Source organism: Cucurbita maxima, unplaced genomic scaffold (genome assembly GCF_002738345.1).
Source record: "Cucurbita maxima cultivar Rimu unplaced genomic scaffold, Cmax_1.0 Cma_Scf00134, whole genome shotgun sequence".
Classification (NCBI taxonomy): Eukaryota; Viridiplantae; Streptophyta; class Magnoliopsida; order Cucurbitales; family Cucurbitaceae; genus Cucurbita; species Cucurbita maxima.
Genome location: NW_019272150.1, coordinates 140,893 through 168,455, shown reverse-complemented (window position 1 = coordinate 168,455; position 27,563 = coordinate 140,893). Strand labels below are relative to the sequence as shown.

The following is a 27,563-nucleotide window of genomic DNA, read 5'->3' as shown; positions in this document are numbered from 1 at the left end:
TTATTATTATTTTATTTTTATTTTTTGTTTAATAAGACTGTTGATCTTTTATTTATTTTTATGCATTTGTGTCAATTATTTGGTAGCTAATATTAACTGGGTTAAAAAAAACCTTTTAAACAAACTCTAAATTTTGGATTTGAGCAATTCAAATAGAGTTCTCAACTCAACCTAACCCTCTATTTTCAAGTTGGGTTTGGTTGAGTTATTTGATTTTTTACTGACCTATCAACAATACATATTACAGGTCACAATACATTATAAACACTAGTACAAACTTAAATATTCTTAATATTTTAAAAATTAAGGTAGGATTGGATTATAACCCTATTTTTTGGGTGGTCAAGTTGATTCGATAAGAAAAAAAATATCAACTGGTAAACTAAATTGAATCTTCAATTTTTCTAAAATTCAACCCGACTCGATCTTTATAGTTTAGGTTGAATAATCTGAATTAATCAGGTTATCAAATCATATAAACATCCCTGCTCCTAACCTTAATGTGTTAATTATTCTATCTCATATTCATTAGTCGATAACGTGTGAATTGGAAACTGGTCCACGTGGACCAGTTGAAAGCAAAAAAGTAGGTCAAATTGTATAGTTTTTATTTGTGATTGAAAAATTAAAAATATATTTTTTTTAGAAGTTGCCATGAATTAAATTTGTAATTCCTGACCAGTGACAATGACATATGCTTAGGGCTATAATTATTTGAAAAAGACAATTTCTGATACAAATTTTAAAATTTTAAAATTGTTATAAGCTTTAATTGGAGCCTGTCCATATACCAAACAACAACTTAAATTTATATCCCTTTCAAAATTTAAAAAAAAAAATACAAATAAACTTATATCTATAATTAAAAATTTAAATCATGCTGTTTTATGATTTTAGTCGCAAATATTGGGAGTGTCGATGTGACCCCATAACTCCACAAACTTGAACTATTCATCCCAAATTATTAGATTATGTTAGATATTTTTTCCGTTTGGGCTGTGTGTTGAGTTTTTTTTTATTTTTTTAAACCGAAAATTTTAAACGATCTGTAGGTTGACATTTTTTATTTGTGTTAACCTAATCCAGCGAAAAATAGAGTTATAACCTAATCCAACCCTACTTTTAAGATTATTATGAAAGTCAAGAACATTTAATGTTTTAATGTGACTGGTAAATATTTGATATTTGAGGTCTATAAAATATTACTTAAATAAAAATGAGAGGAAATAAATTTAAGAATTAAAATAAAATAAATGCTTCTTATATAAATTTTAGAAACTAAAGTATATATTTAATTATTTTATGATATAATTTCTCCCCATTTTTTTTATTATTGTTGTTAATTTTATTTTCAAACATGTGAGAGTAAAAAAAAAAAAGAAATTAATTTATAGTTCTAGATGGCGACGTATTTATTTATTTATTTATTTATATTTTTATATTTTTAAGAAGGATTTCAAATTTTGGGAAGAAGAAAAAGGAAAAAATAAATAAATAAATAAAGGTGGGCCCAGGGGAATCGGTTTCCCAAGGTTTGATTGATGGGAAAGATTAGCCTTCCATTGTAATCTAGATTCTAGAAGCTTTTCTTCAAATTGGTCCACACATTCTAGATAATAGGCTTGTGAAATAACCTTTATTTATTTATTTATTTATTTATTTATTTATTTATTATTATTATTATTATTATGACGTGATTATTTTAAAAAATACTCTGTAAGTAACTTTATTGTTGTAGTTGAAAATGCATATATAAATAATCACAGTGATACCTATCATTTAAAAACATTTCATGATCTTGAGCTTTACTTTTTAGTCTGAACAAAAATTGGATGTGTAGTATTTCTCTACACACGACCCACATACGTACACATGGACCCATTAGCATAGTCTGGACCTACCCTTCAATTAGTGCACACTCACATTATCAGTCACGGAGAGAAAAAAGGCCGCTTAATATCATAACATACGTAGATATCATAACGTATGCAGTCATCATAGCAGGAAAGTATCCCAATGCATGAGATCTTTATAACTTTAAGTCAAGCAGGTTGTACATTCGCTCTTGCATAAACATAACGAAAACTTTCGTAAGTGCATACGTGGTGTAAAATATTTCATAATCCTGAATTAATCTTGTTAACATAGTGTACATGATATGACATACAAAGGTATTATGCATCATACAACATGGAAGTCACAACAAGATCCATAACTTAACATCAAAGTCACAACGTACGTGTCTTTCATACTTAATTCAATTCACCCAACAAAGTCAATAATATGACCACTAAACTGAGTAGCTTAAGAAAAAGTCACTAATTTATCACTGAAGCAAGTACGAATCTGTGTCTTGAAATCCAAGTCAACTTATGTGAGTCAACAACATCATATTAGAATATGTTGAGGGTTTCAATCTATCTAATAATGAAACCTCTAATTTAACTTAAAATATTTTAAATTGGCTAAACAGTAGTCGTAGCAAATCAAGTGTCTTTGGAAAAGTCAACCGGCACAATCATTTGATACGTAAACTCATAAACATTAATTAAATGAGACATGTAACATGTGGAAAGTCATAAACAGTTATGAATATATAAAACTTTGCAGAATTTATTCCTTAAAAAAATGCATTAATTATGGGGTATAAAAAAATAAAAAGAATTTGTGGGGTATTATTTAATTTGAAGATTGTGAAAATGATGAGTCGCACCAATCCTTCATACTTTTTTTCATCACATTACTGCCACAATCAATTTTCCCTCATATTTATTAATTTTTATTTTATTTTTCAAATATTTTGTTTACTTTTTTAACAAATAAAATAAAGTGTTCATAAGTCATTGACTTTTTAAAGTATCTCTACCACTTCTGCTGTGTGGAAAAAAAAAACGTGTAATTTATCTAATTTGAATAAATTTCACAAGTCAACTTAACTCACCTAACTTAAAAATAAAGGGTTAGATTGAATTATTGCGTCGTTATTTTTTTAATTATTAAAAAAATCTATTTAATAAAACTCGATTATCAAATATTCACAAGTTATAATATAATGCATCACTGAGTTTAGTTACAAATTTTAAATATTTTTAATTTTTATAATAATATTAAAGTTAAAATAAACTTTATAATAATTTAAATTAGATAAGTCAGATTTTTGAGGGACGATCCCAATCTTTTGACCACAAATAAACTAAAAGAATATCAATTAATTAAAAAGTTATTCAAAATATTATATTCATTAATTTAATGGAAAAATATATTAAATTATATTTATTAGACATAAACTGACAATTTAAAATATTTGAGAATGGAATTGGAGTCCAGAAGACAAATGTTGTGATTAAATATATATTTTATTAGAAGCCATCCTCATTTTACAAACTCCACACGTGCTACCCACGTCACGCGCGTGAGGTCCATCACGTGGGCCCACCGTCATCTGAAAATCCTCTGCATATAACCAATTTGCCTCAATGCCTGTGGGCCCCATCTCCACGTGATTTTGAGTAGCACAATCATGAACTGATAATTCATTGCGCGTGGCAAGTACTCGGTCAACGAGCGGGAAAGCCGCTTTTTCACCTTATGTTTAAAACACAGTTAACCACGGTAAAACTTTTATTTTGACTTAACCATGGTTAAAAGTAAAAACCCTAAGGAGAGCGAAAAAAAAAAAAAAAAAAAAAAAGAAGCCATTTTATCATGATTGAGCCAATAGGGTGTGTGTGTGTCATAAGTGATGATTAAATCTACACCCCTCGTGTCTCTCTCCCTCCCTCTACCTGTATATATAGTCCCATCCGCGCTGCAAATTAGCAGCAAAAGCTATGACATCTCTCTGCCGCATCGCCTGCTCGTTTTCCCACCCATTTTCTTTTCTCTCTGCTTTCCCGGAATCCAAACACTAATTAATTACTACTACCACTACTCCACCTCCACTTCTCTCTCCTATATATTTTTCATCATTGCGTTTCCTTCTCTGTAGTGTGTTTTTGATTCTCTGTTCCTTCCAAAATGGGCGGGAGCGACGACGAGTTATGTCTCAGTTTGAGTTTAGGGTTTGGAGTTACGACTCAGCCGAGTTACATCCACAGGCCTTCCAACTCCATGATTAATCACCTCCGTAGGAGCTCTTGGAAAGATGCGTTTCAAGTTTCTGGTAATTTCTTGATTTTGTGTTCTTCTCGTTTCATTGCGGTTTACTCTGGTTTTTTTTTTTGTTGGAGTTTTTTTCTGTTAGATCTGTGATTTTTGAAACATTATCGTTGTTTCTGAGGCGGATTTTGTTAATTTACGGTGTTCGTTTTTCGATTAAGTATCTGAATCGTCGTGTACTGTGTTATCATTTTGTTTGTTCAGATCGAAACGTCGATTCGAGGTCGTTTCTTAGGGGAATCGATGTGAATAGGCTGAGGACGGCGGTGGATGGCGAGGAAGAGAACGGCGTTTCATCTCCGAACAGTACGGTTTCTAGTATCAGTGGAAAGAGGAGCGAGAGAGAAGCCGTTGGAGATGAGGCGGAGGCCGAGAGAACCTCGTGCTCGCGAGGGAGCGACGATGAAGACGGCGGCGATGGTGATGGCGACGCCTCGAGAAAGAAGCTCAGGTTATCAAAGGAACAGTCGTTGGTTCTTGAGGAGACGTTCAAAGAGCACAACACGCTCAATGCTCAGGTTATCAAAGGAACAGTCGTTGGTTCTTGAGGAGACGTTCAAAGAGCACAACACGCTCAATCCAGTAAGTGGCAATCTGGTCATTTCATACGATTCTTCTCTTCACGTAGAGTTAATGATTGGTGGCAATTTCGGTAATTATTTGGGTTTAATAAGGGCGTTTTAGTCAATATTTCGGTTCAGTTGTAATGAAAAGACCTAACCTCCAGTTTAACGAAAGGGTTATTAAGTTAGTCAATATTTATTTAATTAATTAATTATTTATTTCTAAACGTCAGAAGCAAAAGCTGGCTCTTGCAAAACGGCTGAAATTTAATTAATTAATTATTTATTTCTAAACGTCAGAAGCAAAAGCTGGCTCTTGCAAAACGGCTGAATCTGAGACCAAGACAAGTGGAGGTGTGGTTTCAAAACAGAAGAGCAAGGTGAGCAAATTAATTCCGTATCCAGGGGTAGAATCGTAATATCAGGAGGAGTTGTTGCTTTCATAACTAATAAATGCTCTGCCACTGCATTTAAGTGTGAAGGTCAAAATTGTCATAGGAAGATTGTTGCGTCCATCATCAATGATATTCTTTTTCTTCATTACAGATAATGAGAATATCCCCAAAACTGCCATTGCCATTTGTTTAAGTGCTCCACGTGATCATTCTTAAATTTAAAACTTGTATAATATTTCATCATCCATTTTTGTCTGTTTTCTTTACCAAGTAAGAAAGGATTTGAATTTTTGATGGCGTTACGGGTAATGGTTAATGTGCAGGACCAAGCTGAAGCAGACAGAAGTGGATTGTGAGTACTTGAGGAGGTGCTGTGAGAATCTAACAGAGGAAAACAGAAGGCTACAGAAGGAGGTGCAAGAGTTGAGGGCACTCAAGCTTTCTCCGCAGCTCTATATGCACATGAACCCTCCTACCACTCTCACTATGTGCCCGCAGTGTGAGCGTGTGGCTGTTTCCTCGTTCTCGTCGACATCAGCTGCTTCGACTCACCATCCAGTAGCAGCTGGTATGCAGCAGCGGCCCTTGATGCCCATCGCCCCGCAGGCGGTGTTGCCGATCCAACGTTGATGGTTTCTTGTTGGGGGTTTGGAGATATTGGGTAGTTCTGTCCTTAACAAAACGTAGTTAGATTATGCAGAATGGGGGAGAGGAATGGACAATGAAATGATATATTTGGATGATCAATTGAAAGATGAATGGAGAGAACAAGGCATTTCTGTTTACTGTACAATTTCTCCATACCATAGCCTAAACGTCTGTCCAACCATTGCAAATGTCGATTATGATGGAAAGTATGAGAACCTCACGCATGACTAAGTGTTCACATGCATCGAGATATTTTCTTGTTACAATGAATACTATAATGTACATTACAAGACTGATTATGACATTTATGTTCGCTATGATGATACGACGACCACTATTCCTTTTGGGTGTCCGACAACAGCTCGTCAGCACGTGCTAGCTCGACTAGCAAGTCTTAGGGGTGTGCAAGCCCGCCTGGTGGGTCCACATTTGCACGTGTGGATCGTGTGTAGAGAACTACTATACATCCAATTTAGCCCGGACTAGAAAGCAGCCTAAAGGAATGAAATGTTGTTTTAAATGATAGGTACCACCATGTTCTATGTGCTTGCATTTCACGACCCTAATAGTGGGTCACTTACTCATTATATTTCTTAAAATGCTAAAGCTATATATTAGTCTTACGCTTCATGTAAAGGTAAGATACCATTGTATGAATGACAAGATACTATCGTATGAATGACAGGGGCAACGCAGGAAAACCATAGAACCGATGTGAACGTAGTTGCATTTCATCTTGTTATATAGTCTTAGATTAGATTATGTATAATGTTTTATTTTTAAGCTGTAAGTTCATGACATCATTTATGAACTATTTAAAATGAATGTTTTTCGCATGAAAAAGTCACATCATACATATGGTAGCAGCTCTATTTCAACCGAAAAATAAGATCGTTACAATAATATACTGCATGTCCATATAAATAATAATGTTTATAAATGTGGTAAATAATTATATTATATAGTTTAACACATATACCATATACATAGTTTACCATATATATTTATATCAAATTATATATGATATAAACTATCAATTTGAAAAAAAAAAAAATACAAAATGCATGTGCAAAACGATTATAGGATGAAGTTTGCAACAAATAGGTTTTACATGGTCTGAGTTGGATTGAGTTGATGAATTTTTTTGACTCAACAAAAGTTTGGGTTAGTTAGATAGTTAAAGCAATCTAACCCAAAATTTTTCACAACCGAACCCAACCTTTTATTTTTAGATCCCGTTGTCAAGTTGTTAACTTTTTTTATTTTTTTAAAAAGTTTTATTTATCCACCATTCATAATTATTGGATACAAGGTTCAATAAAAAATATTTAAAGTTCACAAACAAATCAGTGTATAATCATTAAAAAAAACAAATTTATCAACAACTGTTACATTCTTGAATAAGAGGAGAACATAAACTAAGGTTAAAAATCCGGTTGTCAAGTTGTTTTTTTTTAAATTTATTCTAGTATGAAATATTGGAGTAGAGAAATATAAAATATAAAAGAAACTAAATAAAATAATAAACAAAATAAACAAAATAAACATGAGGAGAACATAAACAAAATAATAATGGTAGTAAGCCTACGTTACCACTCTAACCCAAAGATGAATACGCTAAATTTTTTTAATGTATTTTATAACGTCAATCTGAGGTTTTTGTCCTATAAATTCAAAATCAAATCGAGCTAATTCGGGTTCAAGAAAAAGAATTCAACCCAACCCGAAATATTAATCTAACCCAATCCAACCCTTGTAATTCGGGTTGGGTTGGTCACAATTATCAGATTAGATGTACACTCCTACAAGTAGTGCATATAAAAAATTGTAGAATGATATAGACTTTTGAAAACCGGCAGAAACTCAAGTAAAGAAAATAGAGCATTTAAAATATAATCGATGGAACAAAACTTTATAATATTTAAGAACTTGAGATTTCAATAAATCAATCGGTTTTTCATTCAAACGAAAAAAAAATAAAAATAGCTCGAGTGAATATAAAAATATAAGCTAGTGATACTAAATACATGAAGAGCTTTGACCATTCACGCACGGATGTGTTCGGTTACATAAAGATCTTAACTAAAAACACAAAAATATTTTGTCTAAATGAATAATTTACCAGTTCCAAAATTGTGCCAACCATGTTGTTTGTCTGAATCAGTCACTAAGACAAAGTACCACTATTCAGAAGATTCATTATAAAAATTCGGATCAATTATTGGCTCATATGATATCTAAATATATAATTCATTTACAAATTTACTCGATCTAAAATTTATAGTCTTAAAAAATAATTCTATACCCAATGTCACATTCAGTAAATATTTATGATATATGTATAGGGCGTACTCGATATGTCCAAGCTTGCCTCAAGATGTATTAGAAATTATACCTTGGGGCTGATGTAAAGCTAAGCAAATAGCTTCGGCTCCAAGAACAGGAGACTGTGTTAGTTGTAAAAGATGGATATTAGGTCTATCCTAACATACTCATTGAGTAACTTGCTTGTAGGTTCTTACTTCGTTCTCAAATCTTACATTCATTTAGTTTGTTACGTCGTTTATATTCATACTCAGTCACAGGTGCTCCTAGGCTATTTTGAGTCACCTAAGCTCATTTTAGGATAATGGGTTGGAAGCCATCAGGTTCTCTTATAGCTTAGCTCTATCTCGGTCAGTGTTGAACACAACTCTTTTGTGGGAAACATTCACACATTTATTAAGACTAATATTTGCGAGTATCAACCCTTTTGTAAGTTTGCCACTTTATCATCCGATTTTTTCCTTCAAGACTTTCTCTCTAATAAGATGGTAGTGCACCTTCACATGGTTTGTTTTAGCACGAAACATTAGATTTTCTATTAGGCAAACCATAGACTGGTTGTCGCAATTAAGTGGTATCAGATAGTCCGCTTTCTGTTGCAAATCATTCATTAAGAGTATCAATGACATACTTCTTGAGTTGTTCTGCGGTTGTTGCTCTGACTCCGCTTTTGTTTTTACAATGATATTGTTGGTTGTCTTTTATTGCACCAAGAAATTATTCTCGAACCAAACTTGAACATATACCCTGTAGTTGATCTTCGGGTATCCTGGTCAGTATCCAACTAGATTGCTGTTTACGCTTCTTTTGTACAAAAGATCGTAGTCGATTGTATCTTTGACATTATCCAACTAGATTGCTGTTTACGCTTCTTTTGTACAAAAGATCGTAGTCGATTGTATCTTTGACATATCTTAGGATTCGTTGAACCACATCTGAATAAGGCTTCTTTGAACTTTACATGTACCGATTCATGGCTTCAACTGCATTCTAAAATCTCTTTGGTTGGTTCATGTAGATCTCCAGATCCAACTCGATTCATGGCTTCAACTGCATTCTAAAATCTCTTTGGTTGGTTCATGTAGATCTCCAGATCCAACTCTTAGCGTAAGAAACCACTCTTCATATCTATTTGCCATAGTTTTCACTTTTTCCTTACCGCAAGAGCTAGTAGGAACTGTGTGATGATCTTTGCCACTGGACTAAATGTTTCATCATAGTTTAGTTCATATCCTTGAGATAACTCTCGAACTATAGTCGAGCCTTGTATCTCTCAATTGATCCATCTAAGAGAAAAACTATCCAACAACTTGCTTATTGAGTATATTTTATCTATTCAACCTGAGTAGCTTAATCTTCTTTTCAAGTGAACCTTGATGTAGCGGTCGAGGTAGCGCATGTGGGCTATTCACTATAGGGAGTACCGTCACATTTAAATCTAGAATTTCTTCCGTAGTTGTCCTTTAAACCATAAATTTGTGTATTTTAAATAGTTTGAACTTGTAATATTGTATTTTGGTGGTCTTTGTTTATTTTTTGTAATTTGTGTATTTTAAATAGTTTGAACTTGTAATATTGTATTTTGGTGGTCTTTGTTTATTTTTTGTAAAACTAAAATTTTATTACTAATTTAATTGAGTTTTAGATGTGCACGCACGTGTTTAATCCCTTGCTATCATCTGAACAAGCTCACGATTAGGGAGTAGTGGGAAACTACATAACCGCATCCACAAGGCGCTCATAAAGTTTTCATTGAGTTCATGCTTTTCCAAGGATCAATCCTTGTTATATCAACTCATAAAAGTACTACACCAACCCCCACCGAACGGACAACTTCACTTAAAAGAAATAGAAAACCCCTAATAGTCCCACAAAGTATACATAAAATATAGCCAATTCTAAAATGTCAATCGGACTCTTGACGATCGAGCCGAGTTTATGATTAGAGATTAGTTGGCGAATCTCTGATTGTCCTTGTATAACAGCAATAAACATCTCGTGCATGGACACTTCATCTTAAGGAATATGGTATATTGATCTAAACATGGACATCCAGTCATGTTTTAAGTTTTGTTCATTTTGGAGTTCGTTTTGTTACATTGAAATTGAGCATCCTAATAGTTCAACATGTTTATATGTGTTCAATCAGCTCAGTATGGTCATAAAATTTAATAATACTTAAATTGAAGTCCTAACGAACTACTTAGTGTGTTTGATACTTTTTATGTTCCTTAAAAACATCAAATTTTCCTATGTTGACTTCGATTTATTTAGCAAATCTTTAGTATCTTAAGACGAGTCTATTGGGACAAGANTCCTGGTTTTTTTTTTTTTTTTTTTTTTTTTTTTTTTTTTTTTTTTTTTTTTTTTTTTAAGAAGGGAGGAATATATCTAAGTCTAAAACTTCTATAAAACATATTCCCAAACCTTTAAATTTCAAACTCGATCTCTCTCATGCATGTTTGTTGGTTCTCGATCCCTTGGCAATGGATCGAGTGTATGGATTCGGATCCTTCTACTGCGACCTGAATTTGATTCCAACGAACGACACAAATCTCATGAGACTCGCCCACTATTACGATGAAAAAAGCCTTACCCTTTTCCTTTGCTACTTCTATTAACACCAGACTGAAACCGGAGATGTTGGCTAAGAAAGCTAAGCTTGCAAGTATAGGATGAACAAAATGTATCCAGACTGAAACCGGAGATGTTGGCTAAGAAAGCTAAGCTTGCAAGTATAGGATGAACAAAATGTATATACAAATTGATTGACATGATCCCTCTCCCTCTCTCTTTGGCTAGTTAGTTAGTTGCGCGATAGAAGAAATGGAAGCTCCGGGGAGGCAGAGAAAATAGTGGAGTCGATCATGCTCAACGATCGAGAAAAGCAAAACGAAATTCTCCGGGGAGGCAGAGAAAATAGTGGAGTCGATCATGCTCAACGATCGAGAAAAGCAAAACGAAATTAGGATTCGGCCAAAAAAGAAGGAACCCAATAGATGGATGTTTTACCGCAATAGATTATTAGATTAAAGATCAAATCATGGGAGGGGAACAACTGCTAATATCCCGTATGTTGAGGAGCAAAAGGAGGAATCCGCTCGAAGAGGGGCTCACATCTAATTAGCTAGTCGGTGCGTATGTTGAGGAGCAAAAGGAGGAATCCGCTCGAAGAGGGGCTCACATCTAATTAGCTAGTCGGTGAGGCAATAGCTTACCAAGACGATGATCAGTAGTTGGTCTGAAAGGATGATCAATACTTGTATTTGCTCTACTATTCTACCGAACCTATTTGATCAGTAGTTGGTCTGAAAGGATGATCAATACTTGTATTTGCTCTACTATTCTACCGAACCTATTGCATGTAACCTTTTTTCCTTCCATTAGCCGACCTTGGAGCACAATTCAAATCATAGCTTCACTTACAACCATGGCAAAGATCATTTCGGTTTGTATGTCCCTTCGAGCGTTCATGGCTTCCAAGTGACCTTACAACCATGGCAAAGATCATTTCGGTTTGTATGTCCCTTCGAGCGTTCATGGCTTCCAAGTGACTAGAGCTTATCATTGATCAAATAACTCAACTAATTAAGACATTATAACTTTAATCACGTTAAATTATATATTTGATCTCTATGATCTTAAAAAAGTTAAAATTTAGTTCTCATAGTTCCCACGTAAACTACTTAATATTTGATCTCTATGATCTTAAAAAAGTTAAAATTTAGTTCTCATAGTTCCCACGTAAACTACTTACGAGAGTTTTAACAAACTACGATACCTATTTGTAAGGTTCTATCAAATAATACGCCCAAGAGGTTGATGAGAACAATGCACTCAATGTTGTTGCCAATTAAATTGTCATTCATGTGTTGGTTATATGATAATACTCGATAATGAATAGTTAAACCACGAGAAAGAGCGACGAAATCTTGACCTAAAACTCAAGTCCAACGATTCCCACGAAAAAGCATGACAATTACATTGATTCTCATTCCATTAAAGTTTTATTTTTTTGACTTTCATAAATCTTACACTCGTGTTTTGTTAATGTGAAATTCGAGCATATCGAATAAAAGACACAAACTACATCAAACTAAACTAGTTCTAACAAAGAATATGATATTCAACACAAATAATTAATATCAACCCGAGAAGTTAAATGTTCGAATCTTTGTAACGATAATATCACGTGGAACTCGAAAACAAAACCCGAGAATTAATAATAGGGTTCTTAAACTAAACCCAATTAAAATTTAAAAATGTCACTAAAAGATTGGGAAGGTTGAGGCCTGCCCATGAAGAAAAAAAATCAAAATCTGGGAACCCATGTGGTACAAATACAAAGGACAGCATAAAACACATGATATTTATATATATAGAAGGGTGAGTGCTCTTCCCGGATTAGCTATGTAGTTGATATTCATTCATTCATTCATTCACATCATTTTTCTTCTCTGACCTTCTTTCTCATATTTATTCTCTCTGTTTGGATATGCTTGTGGTTAATTTGTTGATAGCAGTTCAAAGTAAATTAGGGGAGAGAGGTGTTCATATGCTTTGAGGGTTTGAGCTTCAAAACATCACCTGAATTCTCTCCCTTTCTTCCTCCTTCGTTTTGCAATATTTTCTGCTCAATTCCGACTTTCTTCAATCAACCATATTGAATGTGTCGTGATTCATTGTAAAAGTTGAAGATTTCAGGGTTTACCGGCGCACCCAGATAGCAAAAACTCTATCAGGTTTAAGGGCCGGCGATTTTCGTTCATGTAATCAATCTATAACGCGGATTAATTTTGTTCTTTGTTGTTTTTGACGAACTTGGGGTTTTTTTTTGGTTCACATTAAGAGTTTTCAATCAATTGTGGGGGTAATCATAACTTGGTTCTTCGGAGGGCCAGGGTTTTGAAGTAATAGCATAGGGTTCGCGTTGGCTAGCGCGTTAAAGAATTGGGGATTTGGGTTTAAAGAGTATGGTTTCGTGTTTGCCTGTGTTTCCATTGTGTTGTCAGGTCAGGGGTGGATTTGGGTTTAAAGAGTATGGTTTCGTGTTTGCCTGTGTTTCCATTGTGTTGTCAGGTCAGGGGTAGCGGTATCTGAGTTTCTGGGATTGGGTAGAACATGAATCGTAGGGTGCGTAGGAAGGTGAGTAGAAAAGGGAAGGAGAAGCTGATTTTGCCAAGCTACCTTGAAATTGAATGTGAGATAGCTGATTTGTAGAAAAGGGAAGGAGAAGCTGATTTTGCCAAGCTACCTTGAAATTGAATGTGAGATAGCTGATTTGGATTTGAAACAGACAGTGGATTGGACTTGTTTGCCTGATGATACAGTCATTCAGCTGTTCTCTTGTTTGAATTATCGTGACCGGGCGAATTTGTCATCGACGTGTAGAACATGGAGAGTTCTTGGTTTATCTTCGTGCTTGTGGACTTCGTTTGATCTTCGAGTCGACGTGTAGAACATGGAGAGTTCTTGGTTTATCTTCGTGCTTGTGGACTTCGTTTGATCTTCGAGCGCATAAAATTGATGCTGCAATGGCTTCTTCCCTTGCTTCTAGATGCAATAATCTTCAGAAGCTTAGGTTTCGTGGAGCAGAGTCGGCCGATGCGATAATTCTTCTTCTTGCGAAGAATTTGCGTGAAGCTTAGGTTTCGTGGAGCAGAGTCGGCCGATGCGATAATTCTTCTTCTTGCGAAGAATTTGCGTGAAATAAGCGGTGATTACTGTCGAAAAATTACTGATGCTACACTTTCTGCCATTGCAGCTCGACATGAGGCGCTTGAAAGCCTCCAGCTTGGGCCAGATTTCTGTGAGAGGATTAGTAGTGATGCTATAAAAACAATAGCCATTTGTTGTCCTAAGTTGAAAAAGCTTAGGCTTTCTGGAATTATAGATGTCAATGCTGAGGCTCTGAATGCTTTATCAAAGCATTGCCCAAATTTGCTCGATATTGGGTTCATCGATTGTTTGAAGATAGATGAGATGGCCCTTGGAAATGTAGCATCGGTTCGTTTTCTTTCGGTTGCAGGTACCACAAATATGAAGTGGGGTGCGGTTTCACATCAGTGGCACAAGCTGCCTAATTTGATTGGTTTAGATGTCTCACGAACGGATGTTGGTCCTGTTGCTGTATCAAGATTAATGTCGTCATCTAAGAGCTTAAAAATCTTGTGTGCCTTCAATTGTTCGGTTTTAGAAGAAGATGCTGGCTTCACTGTCAGCAAATATAAAGGCAAATTATTGCTTGCCCTTTTCACCGATGTTGTGAAGGAAATAACTTCTTTATTTGTCGATACTACAAAGAAAGGTGAAAATATGTTGTTAGATTGGAGAAATTTGGAGAATAAAAATAAGAGTTTGGACGAGATAATGATGTGGATCGAGTGGATATTATCTCATAATCTCCTGCGTATCGCTGAGAGCAATCAGCACGGTCTGGATAATTTTTGGCTTAATCAAGGAGCAGCATTATTACTTAGTTTGATGCAGAGTTCACAAGAAGATGTTCAAGAAAGGGCAGCAACAGGCCTTGCAACTTTTGTTGTCATCGATGACGAAAATGCTAGTATCGACTCTGGAAGGGCAGAAGAAGTTATGCGGTGTGGTGGAATACGTCTCCTCCTAAATTTGGCTAAGTCTTGGAGGGAAGGGCTCCAATCCGAGGCAGCAAAGGTAAATTTCATATGGATACACTAACAGGCAAATACGCACGTTACAGAATTTTTGTTGGTTGATTAGATTTCGACGATAACTGAGATATGAACAGGCAAATACGCACGTTACAGAATTTTTGTTGGTTGATTAGATTTCGACGATAACTGAGATATGGACGATTCTCTTTGTACCCATTGCTCATAACTATTACAGAAACAACTTTATTATGATATTCTTTTGCTTGTGCAGGCCATAGCAAACTTGTCCGTGAACTCTAATGTTGCAAAGGCTGTAGCCGAAGATTTTGCTTGTGCAGGCCATAGCAAACTTGTCCGTGAACTCTAATGTTGCAAAGGCTGTAGCCGAAGAAGGTGGAATCGATATTCTTGCTGGTCTTGCAAGATCCATGAACAGGCTCGTTGCAGAAGAGGCTGCTGGAGGATTGTGGAATCTTTGCTGGTCTTGCAAGATCCATGAACAGGCTCGTTGCAGAAGAGGCTGCTGGAGGATTGTGGAATCTTTCGGTTGGCGAGGAACACAAGGTCTAATATTTGTTAATTTATTTGTCGGTAAGACCATAGTTGGAGATTCTTAACTTTGAGTTTTGACAACCGATATTTTAAAATAAAAATAGGGTGCGATTGCTGAGGCTGGCGGAGTAAGAGCTTTAGTTGATTTGATATTTAAATGGTCTTCTGGTGGTGATGGAGTTCTTGTAAGTTTCTCCATTTCATTATTCGATATCTGTGTCTCTGGCTATTCCCTTAACATCCTTGTTGAGCGTTACATGTTTCTACCGCTGAATTAAATTCCTAAAAAATTATAAGTTTTCATTTTGTTTCACGTGTACATTCAGGAACGTGCTGCGGGTGCACTAGCAAATTTGGCAGCTGACGATAGGTGTAGTACTGAAGTTGCTTTAGCCGGTGGCGTGCATGCTTTGGTGATGCTTGCTCGCAATTGCAAGTTCGAAGGAGTGCAAGAACAGGTGATCATCCAATTTAATAACATGGATTTTTTTAACAAAATTACTTTTCGTAGAATGCTATTGTATGTTGTCGTGCGCATTGTGCGAACTTCACTGATTAATTTTTTTCCGGGTATTTTATCGATGTCATCTCTGTCAAAGGTCGTGATTAGGATTGATTAGAAGTTTTATTCGATGAATTTTGGTGAGGTCATTTCTAGTGCTATTTTCTTTGGCAGATGGAGAAAGGTAAGGCTATGATGTTTATGATTTGACGTTTTGCCTTAAACACCATTTTTGGGAGGGTCGGGAGGATGTGGGAGATGAAGGAAAGTCTTAGCCACATGAGGACCTCAAATATGAGGTGTTTTCTTTTAACGAATTGAACAATTGATATAGAATTGAATCAAAGACCTCTTGGAAATGATATATTAACCTGATTTAACTTAAGGGTTAGTCTATTCCTACTCTCATAGAGTTCTAGTTTCTAGCCGCTAGAAGAGTAAGAACCGTTCTTTTTTATCACATCTTTTCATTGGCTTCTTGAACTCCTTCGGTTTTAAAGCCTGTGGTTGCGAAATCCATCATTATCTCGTCTTTCAAGTTATAGTGGAATGACTTCAATATTCAAGGACGGATAGACTTATGTTTTTTTTTTCTTCAATTAGAAACGAAACTTTCATTTGGAAAATGAAAAGAGCTTAATGCTCAAGTGATGCAAGCTCCAAAAGCGCGCTTGTTGGAACTATAAAAACATTCCAATTCAAAGATATGTCTTGTCAAGAGAAACCACTAAAGAGATCGTAAAGAGAACAGGGGAGAGTTGCGTTTTGAAAGCTTAAAGATGTCAAGTTGAAGCTAAGGCAATGTAGGAAGGAGATCCTAACTCTGGAATTGCACGAGAACAGTTAGATATTCTATCCGAGAGGTAGGATGCATGCTTCAAGATGTTTCTCTGGAATTGCACGAGAACAGTTAGATATTCTATCCGAGAGGTAGGATGCATGCTTCAAGATGTTTGAGATAAGGTGAACCTCTCTCACGGATATCTTAAGTAGGATTGTCTCGAGAGGTGTGGTTGACAATGTTTTTGAGAGGTACAGGTGGCGAGTGGGAGCTTGACCCTATCACACCTCATTTTGTTAGGGAAGGAAGGTTGTTTTGTTAATCTCAAACGTAGGTTATCTTTTTTTGAGTCTATTATGGACTTGATGATTAACAAGGACAAAAGTCTTGTGTTAGGCATTAACTCCTAAGCGGACAAGTGGGCCTTTCGAGTGGGCTCTGAGGTAGGTTCCTTTTCCACTTCGTGCTTGGTTCTTTCTCTTTGGCTACAATTTGAAGAATGTGTCTTTTCGGGACATGGGCTTAGAGACGGTGCAAAAATGGCTATCCTCATGGAAGAGATGTTTCTTTTTCCAAATGGGTAGACTCCCCCTTATTCAGGTTGTATTAAGAAAAAATCTTACCTACTCCCTCTCATTATTTAGGGGTGTTTTCTTTTAACGAGATACATAACTTTTCGTTGAAATAATGAAAAGAAACTAACGCTCAAAGATACAAACTCCCACAATGGAGTGAATAAAAAGACAAAATTACAAATCAAAACAATTGAAAGCCAAACTACAAATCAAAATCCAAAATAAGAGATAATGAAGGATATACGGAAACACTCCGGTTAAGGCTTTGAGATGGAACTTCAAGAAGAGGCCTCAAGGCGAGTTGCTTCAAATCTTTCAGACCAAGGAAGTTACTTGTTGTGAAAAGCTCTTTGGTTCTTTAGTTTAGGATCCTTGTTTTAATGAGCAAGTTTTTAGAAAAGTTATAGAGGGGATTATCTATCGGAGGCGGTGCAAATGTATGAACGAGTATACAATAATGATGAATGATGCATTGTCTAATAAGCTAAGAAATGACTAAATAGGAGAGTCATCAATGTACCTGGAGGAGAAAGTGAGTTTTATTATGAGTCGGGGTGTTCCTCTGCTCAGTCTTGGTTTGACTATCTTAACATGGTGGCCTCTTGCCAAGTTAAATGCCTCTTAAGTGTCTGCTCAGTCTTGGTTTGACTATCTTAACATGGTGGCCTCTTGCCAAGTTAAATGCCTCTTAAGTGTCCATTTCTAAAGACTTTTGTAATTATTCTGTCTTATATATTGGATTGAAGCTCTTTTTTTTATCTTGTTTAGAGCGTTATGTTAGGGTCAAGAGAAGTCAGCTTGGTTTATGAGCCCCTTTTTTTTTTATCTTGTTTAGAGCGTTATGTTAGGGTCAAGAGAAGTCAGCTTGGTTTATGAGCCCCTTTCCGATTCCCTCTTCTTTACAGTCTCGCATATTCTCTGATTCCCTCTTCTTTACCGTCTCGCATATTCAATCCTCACCCAATCTCATTAGAAGCAAGCCTAGAGGTCCCTGCCATAACCTGTCCCCAGACAGCCAGCCCTCTTGGATTGCTGTTGCATATTCAGCTCTTGTTTTGGACTTCACTTTTTGGATGAAGTTCGGTTTCTATTTAAAAAAGGCATCTTAACAAGGGAGTGAAGATGGCCTAATCTTATTCATAATGGCCTAAGAAAGGCACTCTTGAGATGTGTCCCCTTGGAGTGCATTGCTTACAAGAGAAGTGGCTAGGTATCAACCATCCCTTTTTCATTACTCCGGTCATGTCTTTACGAGGTCATTGGTCATGTGTAAGGTTTTGGTTGTGATAGACTCTGCAAGGTCCTCCCTACATCATCGATGGACCCCTAATCATGTGTAAGGTTTTGGTTGTGATAGACTCTGCAAGGTCCTCCCTACATCATCGATGGACCCCTAATGGCTTTTATCAAGAGGCAAGTCATAGATGCTATTCTCTTGGCTGCAGAATCAATGGATGACTACTTTCTTAAAATACACTTTTGAGAGAACTTATCACAGGATGATTGGTCCTTTGCTGATGCTATCATGGAACAAAAGGGGTTTGGAATGTGATGAAGAAAATAATGAATTTTTGGATGCCTTTCCTCTACCAACTTCTCCGTCCTAATTAATGGAAGGATCAGAGGTACTCTAAAAACCTTGAGGGGAAGCCCAAAAGAGAAAGCCCAAAGAGGACAATATCGGCTAGCAGTGGGCTTGGGCTGTTACAGGTACGTTCGATGCTTTAGTTGGGATTAATCGAGGGATCCTTTCTCCCCCCCGTAATTTATGCCTTCAACAATTTTGTAGAAACTATTAAAAGAAAAACATTGTTGAAGGTTTTGAGACAGGAAAAGAGAGGATTCGTATTTCTCTGACGTCAAATCCAACATGTATATGATACTTTATGTTTTGCAAATACGAGTTATCCAAGCTGGCAATTTTGTGGTCTTTCCTCAAAGTATTTTTAACAAACTTCTTGCCTTTGCACAAAAATCAGGTACCATTGACAACAAAGAGGTGTCAGTTCTTGCTCTTTCCTTTGGTTGCTATGTTAAATCGTTCCCCAAGACGTTCTTTTAACAAGAAAAATGGTTTTTGTTGAAATAATGAAAAGAGGCTTATGCTAAAAGATACAAAATCGAGCGAACATAAAAATATGACAAAAATCGTTCTTTTTTTCTTTTCTTTTTTTGTCGGACACATGAACATTTCATTGATGGTGTGAAATGATCCCGAAAGTTTTTTTCTTTTCTTTTTTTGTCGGACACATGAACATTTCATTGATGGTGTGAAATGATCCCGAAAGTATACATGAGGTTCTATCAAGGAGAATTATGATAAGTGTTGCAAGTCTAAATTATTTGTGTAAAGAATAGACCGAATCACAAAATCGTATTTTTGTTCATGACCCTTTTTCTTGGAAAATACGGGCATATCTTTTTAAGACGTTCGGAAGGAGTGTGGTTCTACCCTATGGATGTGCTTATTGTTACCAACCACCCTTTTAAACAACATAAAGTTGTGAGCGTTTTGTATTGCCTAAGGGCAAAAATTATCTCGAAATATCAATACATAGGGAGGCATATCCTTATATATTGGTAGCAGGGCAAGAATTGTCTCATAATATCAATACATTGGGAGATAGATCCTTGCATATTGGCAGTAGAGTATCACAACTTGGGTAAGATTGGTAAAATGCCCAGAAAAGAATTAATGAGTGATTGGATATCATTGAACTGACAACTTGGGTAAGATTGGTAAAATGCCCAGAAAAGAATTAATGAGTGATTGGATATCATTGAACTGGAGATTCGAGGCATTAAGGAGAAGGTTCAACACATCGAGAGTATAAAGGAAAAGGTTCAAAAGTTAACTTAAGTAGGTAGTGGGTTTTACTTCCGAGCACAATTAAGATGAAAAAGGCAATCGATTAGCAAGAGGTAGTGGTCCTAATCGCTCGTGGGGCAACCCTCAACTTCATAGCACAAAGGTTAGAGGATAGTTTGAAACTGTCAATTATGGAAACAACCAATTATGGCGTGATCATGGGATCTAGGGTGGCCATGAGGGGAAGAGGGACTTGTAAAGGAGTGGTCTTCAACCTAAGGAACTTAACGATCAACTTGAGCTTCTTACCCCTTGAATTAGGGGGGTAGATGTGGTGCTAGGATTGGAGTGGCTCATACTTTGGGGGAAACCAATGTAAATTGGATGACACTAATGATCACATTAGGGATGGGGGATGATTAAATTGTTCTTAACGGGGATTCGAGTCTAACCAAGACAAAGGGTAACTTTTAAGAACACAATGAAAACATGGAAGAGTAACCAAGGCTTTTTGGTTAAGTTCAAAGCTTTGGTGCTTGTTTCAATACTTAGCCGTGTGACCCATTCTCATTAATCTTTCCTTAAACCAGACTTAAAACAAACAAACATCTACCTATTTAGAGTCTTGTCATTCTCATTAATCTTTCCTTAAACCAGACTTAAAACAAACAAACATCTACCTATTTAGAGTCTTGTTCAATCAAAGAGATAGTTCAACTCGAGTTCAATCAGGGAGCTTCGTTGCTTTACCTCGTTTAAGAAGAATAGTCTAGGCTTTTGCTTGAGTCTTTCCTTCCTTAAACTTGGTCATATTTGTTCTAGTTGATGAGTTATCGGCTTTAGTGCTTCAATTGTAGCAAGAGTATAAAGACATGTTTTAATTGCCTGAAGGATGAGTTATCGGCTTTAGTGCTTCAATTGTAGCAAGAGTATAAAGACATGTTTTAATTGCCTGAAGGATTATCCCAATAAGAAACATTGATCATCGAATTCATTTGAAATAGGATACATCATCGGCGAATGTCCGTCCATATGGTTATCCCCAAGTGCAGAGTATTGAAATAGAGAAATTTATATAGGAAATGCTAGCCTCGGGGATCATTCAACTAAGTGTTAGCCCATACTCTAGCTCGGTGCTTTTAGTGAAAAAGAAGGATGGAGGGTGGCGGTTTTGTATAGATTATCGTGCGATGAACAATACTGCTTTTAGTGAAAAAGAAGGATGGAGGGTGGCGGTTTTGTATAGATTATCGTGCGATGAACAATACCACACTACTAGGTAAATTCTCGATTCCAGTATTTGAAGAACTCGAGGATGAGTTGAATGGATCTTCCATCTATTCCAAAATTGATCTGAAATTCGGTTACCACTAGACTCGTGTGCCTGAATGAGACATCTTCCATCTATTCCAAAATTGATCTGAAATTCGGTTACCACTAGACTCGTGTGCCTGAATGAGACATTGAGAAAAACCACTTTGAGGACTCATAAAGGCAACCATGGGCTCCTCGTTATGCCATTTGGCCTTATCAATGCTCCCTCCTCATTCCAAGCTCTAATGAACTGAATTGCTCCTCGTTATGCCATTTGGCCTTATCAATGCTCCCTCCTCATTCCAAGCTCTAATGAACTGAATTTTCAGGTTGTTCCTATGTATGTTCATTTTGGTTTTTTCTCTGATGACATATCGATTTGTAGTTCTAGCTATGTGAACACCTACGCCACTTCTATATATATATATAAAACTTAGGGAAATGTCACTTTGCGAAGGACTAGATTAGAGTATGTCGACCATTATATATATATATAAAACTTAGGGAAATGTCACTTTGCGAAGGACTAGATTAGAGTATGTCGACCATCAGGTTTCGATTGAAGGAGTAGCAACAGATCCCGAGAAGGTTAGATCCATGATTAAGGGGCCTCTCCCTCAAACGATCAAAGATTTACGTGGTTTCCTTGGATTGACTAGTGAATTCCATAGATTTGTGCTAAAGTATGGAAGCAAAACAACTTCTCTATCTTAGTTGTTGAAGAAGGGGGCATTTGAATAGAATGAGCAAGGTACCAAAGCTTTTGAAAAATTTGAAAAGGGGCACGGTCACGCTGCAATTTCAACCAAGTTTATAATCAAAATCGACACTTCAAGAACCAATTTGGTTGCTGTTATCTTTGAAAAAGCGTCCTATCACCTTCTAGCCATACCTTATCAGCCAAAGCTCAAACTAAGTCTGCAAATGAATCAGAATTGATGGCCATTGTTTTGGGCACTTATAGTAGGGCCATATAGCATTGAACAGAAGATTGGTAATCATGCTGAAACCCAAGTTGGGCCACCTATACTAACTGATGTATTTTAAAGGGTTATGGATTGGTAATCATGCTGAAACCCAAGTTGGGCCACCTATACTAACTGATGTATTTTAAAGGGTTATGGGAATAGAAGATTCTTTTGCTTACCGAACCAACGATCAATCAGGGGCCATGGAAATTTTGTCCCTCTGTGAAGTTAGTTAAAAGGGCTGAATCGTGAAGGTAAGGAGCTCCTGAGTGTTGGGAATGTTCCCTCTGTGAAGTTAGTTAAAAGGGCTGAATCGTGAAGGTAAGGAGCTCCTGAGTGTTGGGAATGTTGGGGCAAGGTTGGCCATGGGTTAGAATTAGCTTGAGAAGGGAAAGGGAGAGATTACCGACCCTCTCTAATCGGCTGAGTGTGTTTTTGTGTTGCCTTGGGGCAAGAATTATGTCGGAAGGTCAATACATTGTGAGGCAGATCCTTACAAATTTGCCACTACGTACCACAAAATGTTAATTGTAGTATTTTGAAGATTATTATAATTTTGTTTGGCCCTTTTCTTTTGTTGATACTTTTGTTTGTTCAATCTGTAAGTCTAAATTTTCAAAGTTTCGAATTTGAAAATTTCAGGCAGCTCGCGCATTGGCAAATTTGGCTGCCCACGGTGATAGCAACACAAACAACTCTGCTGTTGGACAAGAGGCAGGTGCACTTGAAGCACTTGTCCAACTCACACATTCTCCTCATGAAGGTGTCAGGTATGATCCAATAGCTTTTTTTTTTTTTTTTTTCTTTTGTAAACTATTATCCTATCGTGAAAGAATGCGATTAAGCTAGGTTGTTTGGTAAGTCAAAAGTATTGATCTTTCTAAGAGTTCATGTAACCGCCTAAGCCCACTGCTCGCAGATATTGTTCTTTTTGGGCTTTTCCTTCTCAGCTTCTTCTCAAGGTTTTAAAATGTGTCTGCTAGGGAGAGGTTTCTACACCCTTATAAGAAATGTTTCATTCCCCTCTACAACTGATGTGGTATCTCACAATCCACCCCCCTTGGGAGCCTAGCGTCCTTGCTGGCACACCACCCGGTGTCTGGCTCTAATACCATTTGTAACAGCCCAAGCCCACTACTAGCAGATATTGTCCTTTTTGGACTTTTTCTTCTACGCTTCCCCTCAAGGTTTTAAAACGCGTCTGCTAGGGAGAGGTTTTCGCACCCTTATAAGGAATGTTTCGTTCCTCTTTCCAACTGATGTGGTATCTCACAATCCACTTCCCTTTGTGTGATGTCCCACATTGGTTGAGGAGGAGAACAAACTATCATTTATAAGGGTGTAGAAACCTTCCCCTAGCAGACACGTTTTAAAGCTTTGAGGGGAAGCCCGAAAGGGAAAGCCCAAAGAGGACAATATTTGCTAGCGGTGGATTTGGGTCGTTACAAATGGTATCAGAGCCATACACTAGACAATGTGCCAGCCTTCTCGCTGTTCTCCGAAGGGAGATAGACACGAGGCGGTGTGCCAGTAAGGACGCTGAGCCCCAAAAGGGGGTGGATTTGGGGGTGGTCCCACATCGATTGGAGGAAGGAAAGAGTGCCAGCGAGGACGTTGGGCCCCGAAGGGGGGTTGATTGTGATGTCCCACATTGGTTGGGGAGGAGAACAAACCACCATTTATAAGGGTGTGGAAACTTTCTCCTAGCAGACACGTTTTAAAGCCTTGAGGGGAAGCCCAAAAGGGAAAGTCCATATAGGACAATATCTGCTAGCGGTGGATCTGGGTCGTTACACTTTGGGAGTCCAGCGTCCTCATTGGCGCATCACTCGATGTCTGGCCCTGATACTATTTGTAACTGCCCAAGCCCACCACTATCAAATATTGTCTTTTTTGGGCTTCCCCTCAAGGTTTTAAAACGCGTCTACTAGGGAGAGGTTTCCACACCCATATAAGAAATGTTTTGTTCCCCTCTCCAACCGATGTGGGATCTCACAATTCAGGACTAGCGTATGACCTTCAGTTTGAACATATGTTCGTGGGAAAATTTTTCTTGCAGAGGTTTCATTTTAACAAATTAGAACAAATACCTCTAACATTGCAACTAAATTAGACCATTCATAGGATGGGCTTCTGCATCTTTTTCTTACAATTGTATCAAAACTCTGTGCGAGAAACTACTGGATCTTGGGTTAAGTACATAAGTAGGTTTTAATCCAATATATTGTTTTTGTCTCATGGTACAGGCAAGAAGCTGCTGGAGCCCTATGGAACTTATCATTTGATGACAGAAATAGAGAAGCGATTGCAGCTGCAGGTGGTGTCGAGGCATTGGTAAGTTCTTTAACCTCTTACTTTAAATTGTTCATTGCTCTAAAAGCTGATCGTCTCTCGTACAATGTCTGAATCAATAAAGATCGAAAAGAATTAATATGGGAAGTGAAAGAATAATATGACCCTATCCTACATGCTGTTGAATCACCTCTCAGTCTCATTATTGCGGAGATTGACTCGGTATCTCCCACCATTAATTTTGCCTGCATGAAATCTTAAAAAACCGATTCCTCATGTTCTCGTCCTATACGAAGAAATCTATTGGATAAATACGTGTTTGCAGTTAAGCTCAATCTTGATGGCTCTGTCGCTCAATTAAAAGCACGTCTTGTTATGCACAAACCATGATTGTGGATTTTGTTTTAATCCATACAAAGATTTGTTGAAGTAAGAGCTAAACGGAGTTCGTATAAATTATCTTTGTAACAAGCTGGGGATGATTAACATATATGTTCGAGCTCGAGGACAACATTGATGATAAGCTCACCAATCTTCTGCATTTACGTCATTATTTATTAAATATTATCGTTATTTTTAATTTAGGTTGCTCTAGCACAATCTTGTTCAAACGCATCCCCGGGTCTTCAGGAAAGGGCAGCTGGTGCTCTGTGGGGATTGTCGGTTTCGGAAGCGAACAGGTATAAAATTTGAGGCTTGGATGGTATAAAATCAATAATGATCAGGTTTAACTCTTTGATTTTGTGGTTTAATTCTAACCTTCAACCTTTTGGGGTTTCTTTTAGCATTGCTATTGGTCAGCAAGGGGGCGTTGCGCCGTTAATTGCTTTAGCACGCTCAGACACCGAAGTAAGCATTTCAAATTATTCTTTAGTTTCTTGATAAGGAACACTAAATTTTGCTTGTGAAATATGTTCGAACGTTCAACCGATAATGCCCTTCAATCTTCAGGATGTTCACGAGACTGCTGCTGGAGCGCTTTGGAATCTTGCCTTTAACCCAGATAACGCCCTTTGCATTGTGGAGGAAGGCGGTGTTCCAGCCTTAGTTCATCTTTGTTATGCATCAGTTTCGAAAATGGCTCGCTTCATGGCTGCGTTGGCGTTAGCTTACATGTTCGATGGAAGGTACATCGACCATTCGACATGCTGCCTTCATGTTTTTGAAAAAGAATTACTTGGCTGATTGATTTCAACTTTTTTTGCAGAATGGACGAATGTGCCTTACCAGGAAGCTCATCAGAAGGCATTTCCAAGAGTGTGAGCTTAGATGGGGCTAGAAGGATGGCATTAAAGAACATTGAAGCCTTTGTCCAAACGTTTTCAGACCCACAAGCATTCGCCTCTGCTGCTGCATCCTCGGCACCCGCAGCGTTGGTTCAAGTAACAGAACGAGCTCGTATTCAAGAAGCGGGCCATCTTCGATGCAGGTTTACTCAAACCCCTTCGAGAAATTACGCTCGTATTCTCATGCCCATTTAATCTTACTTTAATTTTCCATAATTGTTAGTGGAGCTGAAATTGGAAGATTTATTACAATGCTTCGAAATCCATCACCTACACTAAAAGCATGTGCAGCATTTGCTCTTTTACAGGTACATACAGATTTAGTTCATAGTATTTCTTCTGATTATCTTGCACAATTTTTCTTCAATACTCGTACTCTTCGATATGCAGTTTACGATCCCAGGGGGTCGGCATGCCTTACACCATGCAAGCCTTATGCAGAATGCAGGAGCATCGAGAGCCCTGCGTACGGCAGCTGCAGCAGCAACTGCTCCATTGCAAGCCAAGATCTTTGCTAGAATTGTTCTTAGAAACTTAGAGCATCACAACATTGAATCTTCCCTTTAATGACAAGTTCAATATAAATCTCCAACAGATGCTGACTTCTTGTGCAACTCATCTCATGGAGCTTAAATGAGCTGCATGGCATGCCCGACCGAACCAGTCGCGCTTGTAAATGCCCCATTAATCATATACCGAGTTTCTGTTGCCAAGTAGTTCACAAACTATGTGGTTCGCCTTCTCAGCTTCAATGTTACTTCCTGGTGTACAACTTTTATCAGGCATCAAAAAGGTCGTTTTCGAAGCATGTTCTTCCTGTATGCTCGGTCCCATTCTAGTAGAGTTCATATATACCGACGGTACTTTATGCAGGGAGTCGAAAAGAATCACGTTACCTTGAAACCTTCTTTTCTTTCTTTTTTTTTTTTTTTTTTTTTTTTTTTTTTTTTTTTGTTAATATTGGTTTTGATGATATTTTGCTTGTAATGATAGAAGTTCTAAATATGCTAAAGATTGTACAATGTTTAGCTCTCATTTTTGCAGTTGGAGTGGTTGAAAATGAATTGAGGATGTTTAGTTACTCAACTTTATTTAATTAAATGTCTATCCATTTGAAGGTGGAGTTGTTTAATAAATGGTGTGATTTTAATGAATTGTGATGAGAATAATGTTCGGGAATAGAATGCTTGAAAATCAAATAACTATGTTTCAACCCAGCTAACGATTCAATCATGTGAATTTTGGACTTTGCAGATAATATTAACGTGTGCTTAACCTCGGGTAGAGAAATGTTTGAAAAATGTGAGCGAGGAAATATATTGAAAACAATTTTAAAGAAAGAAATGTTACGAGCTAAAAGCGAGTAATAATCAACGATGACTTTGTTAGCATATACCTTGGGAAGAGTTGAGAGTGGAGTTCTTGTTTTAAGCTCTTGTGTCCATAGTGCATCAGCCATCTTGAATATCCATGTACTTGGATCTTCACCACAATTTTGCTTCTATGCATTGTTGCGAATGTGATCTTTGTTTCCTTTGCAAGGATATTGTGGTTTGAAATTCGAGTTCGAAGATAAAGTTCTCTAGAGGTTTGGCATCTCGAACTCCACCGAAGGGCTTTGCCTCAGGGGTCTTTATCTTGTTGAATTGCACTACACGTCTAGATGGGGTTTGGTTTCTCACTGCTCTCATGGTGAGGTCTAATCTGGCGTTCAGATTCACCACTTCAGCCCAAGAACTGCTCTCAAATCTTCATACATTTTC

At 37.1% G+C, this 27,563-nt stretch overlaps 2 protein-coding genes across 3 annotated transcripts; both read left to right on the top strand.

Annotated features, from left to right (window-relative positions):
* Positions 1-3,811: 3,811 nt before the first annotated feature.
* Positions 3,812-5,988, top strand: LOC111473616 (homeobox-leucine zipper protein HAT3-like). 2 transcript variants are annotated; one of them, XM_023119075.1, is made up of 5 exons: positions 3,812-4,162; positions 4,363-4,609; positions 4,677-4,740; positions 5,022-5,101; positions 5,440-5,988. In XM_023119075.1, the coding sequence occupies exons 1-5, from the start codon at positions 4,018-4,020 to the stop codon at positions 5,744-5,746; spliced, it is 843 nt and encodes a 280-aa protein (XP_022974843.1). In that variant the 5' UTR covers positions 3,812-4,017; the 3' UTR covers positions 5,747-5,988. The 2 variants fall into 2 exon arrangements, with proteins under 2 accessions (XP_022974843.1, XP_022974844.1); XM_023119076.1 differs by lacking the exon at positions 4,677-4,740 and having other exon boundaries at positions 4,363-4,676; positions 5,025-5,101.
* Positions 5,989-13,195: 7,207 nt separating this feature from the next.
* On the top strand, positions 13,196-26,936 carry LOC111473619 (protein ARABIDILLO 1-like). Its single transcript, XM_023119079.1, has 16 exons — positions 13,196-13,234; positions 13,299-13,483; positions 13,551-13,670; positions 13,738-14,761; positions 15,060-15,157; positions 15,225-15,285; positions 15,378-15,458; positions 15,600-15,731; positions 22,865-22,992; positions 24,469-24,556; positions 25,100-25,194; positions 25,300-25,363; positions 25,466-25,641; positions 25,722-25,943; positions 26,024-26,108; positions 26,191-26,936. Exons 1-16 carry the CDS (start codon positions 13,211-13,213, stop codon positions 26,365-26,367), a joined length of 2,760 nt encoding a protein of 919 aa, XP_022974847.1. The 5' UTR covers positions 13,196-13,210; the 3' UTR covers positions 26,368-26,936.
* The last annotated feature ends 627 nt before the right edge of the window (positions 26,937-27,563 follow it).

Coding starts and splice junctions, on each gene's coding strand:
- LOC111473619 (XM_023119079.1), top strand. CDS start 13,211: ATGAATCGTAGGGTGCGTAGGAAG. Junction 13,484..13,550: donor TTGTCATCGACGTGTAGAAC/ATGGAGAGTTCT, acceptor GACGTGTAGAAC/ATGGAGAGTTCTTGGTTTAT. Junction 15,158..15,224: donor CTTGCAAGATCCATGAACAG/GCTCGTTGCAGA, acceptor ATCCATGAACAG/GCTCGTTGCAGAAGAGGCTG.
- LOC111473616 (XM_023119075.1), top strand. CDS start 4,018: ATGGGCGGGAGCGACGACGAGTTATGTCTCAGTTTGAGTTTAGGGTTT. Junction 4,610..4,676: donor GCCTCGAGAAAGAAGCTCAG/GTTATCAAAGGA, acceptor CTCAATGCTCAG/GTTATCAAAGGAACAGTCGT. Junction 5,102..5,439: donor TTTCAAAACAGAAGAGCAAG/GTGAGCAAATTA, acceptor GTTAATGTGCAG/GACCAAGCTGAAGCAGACAG.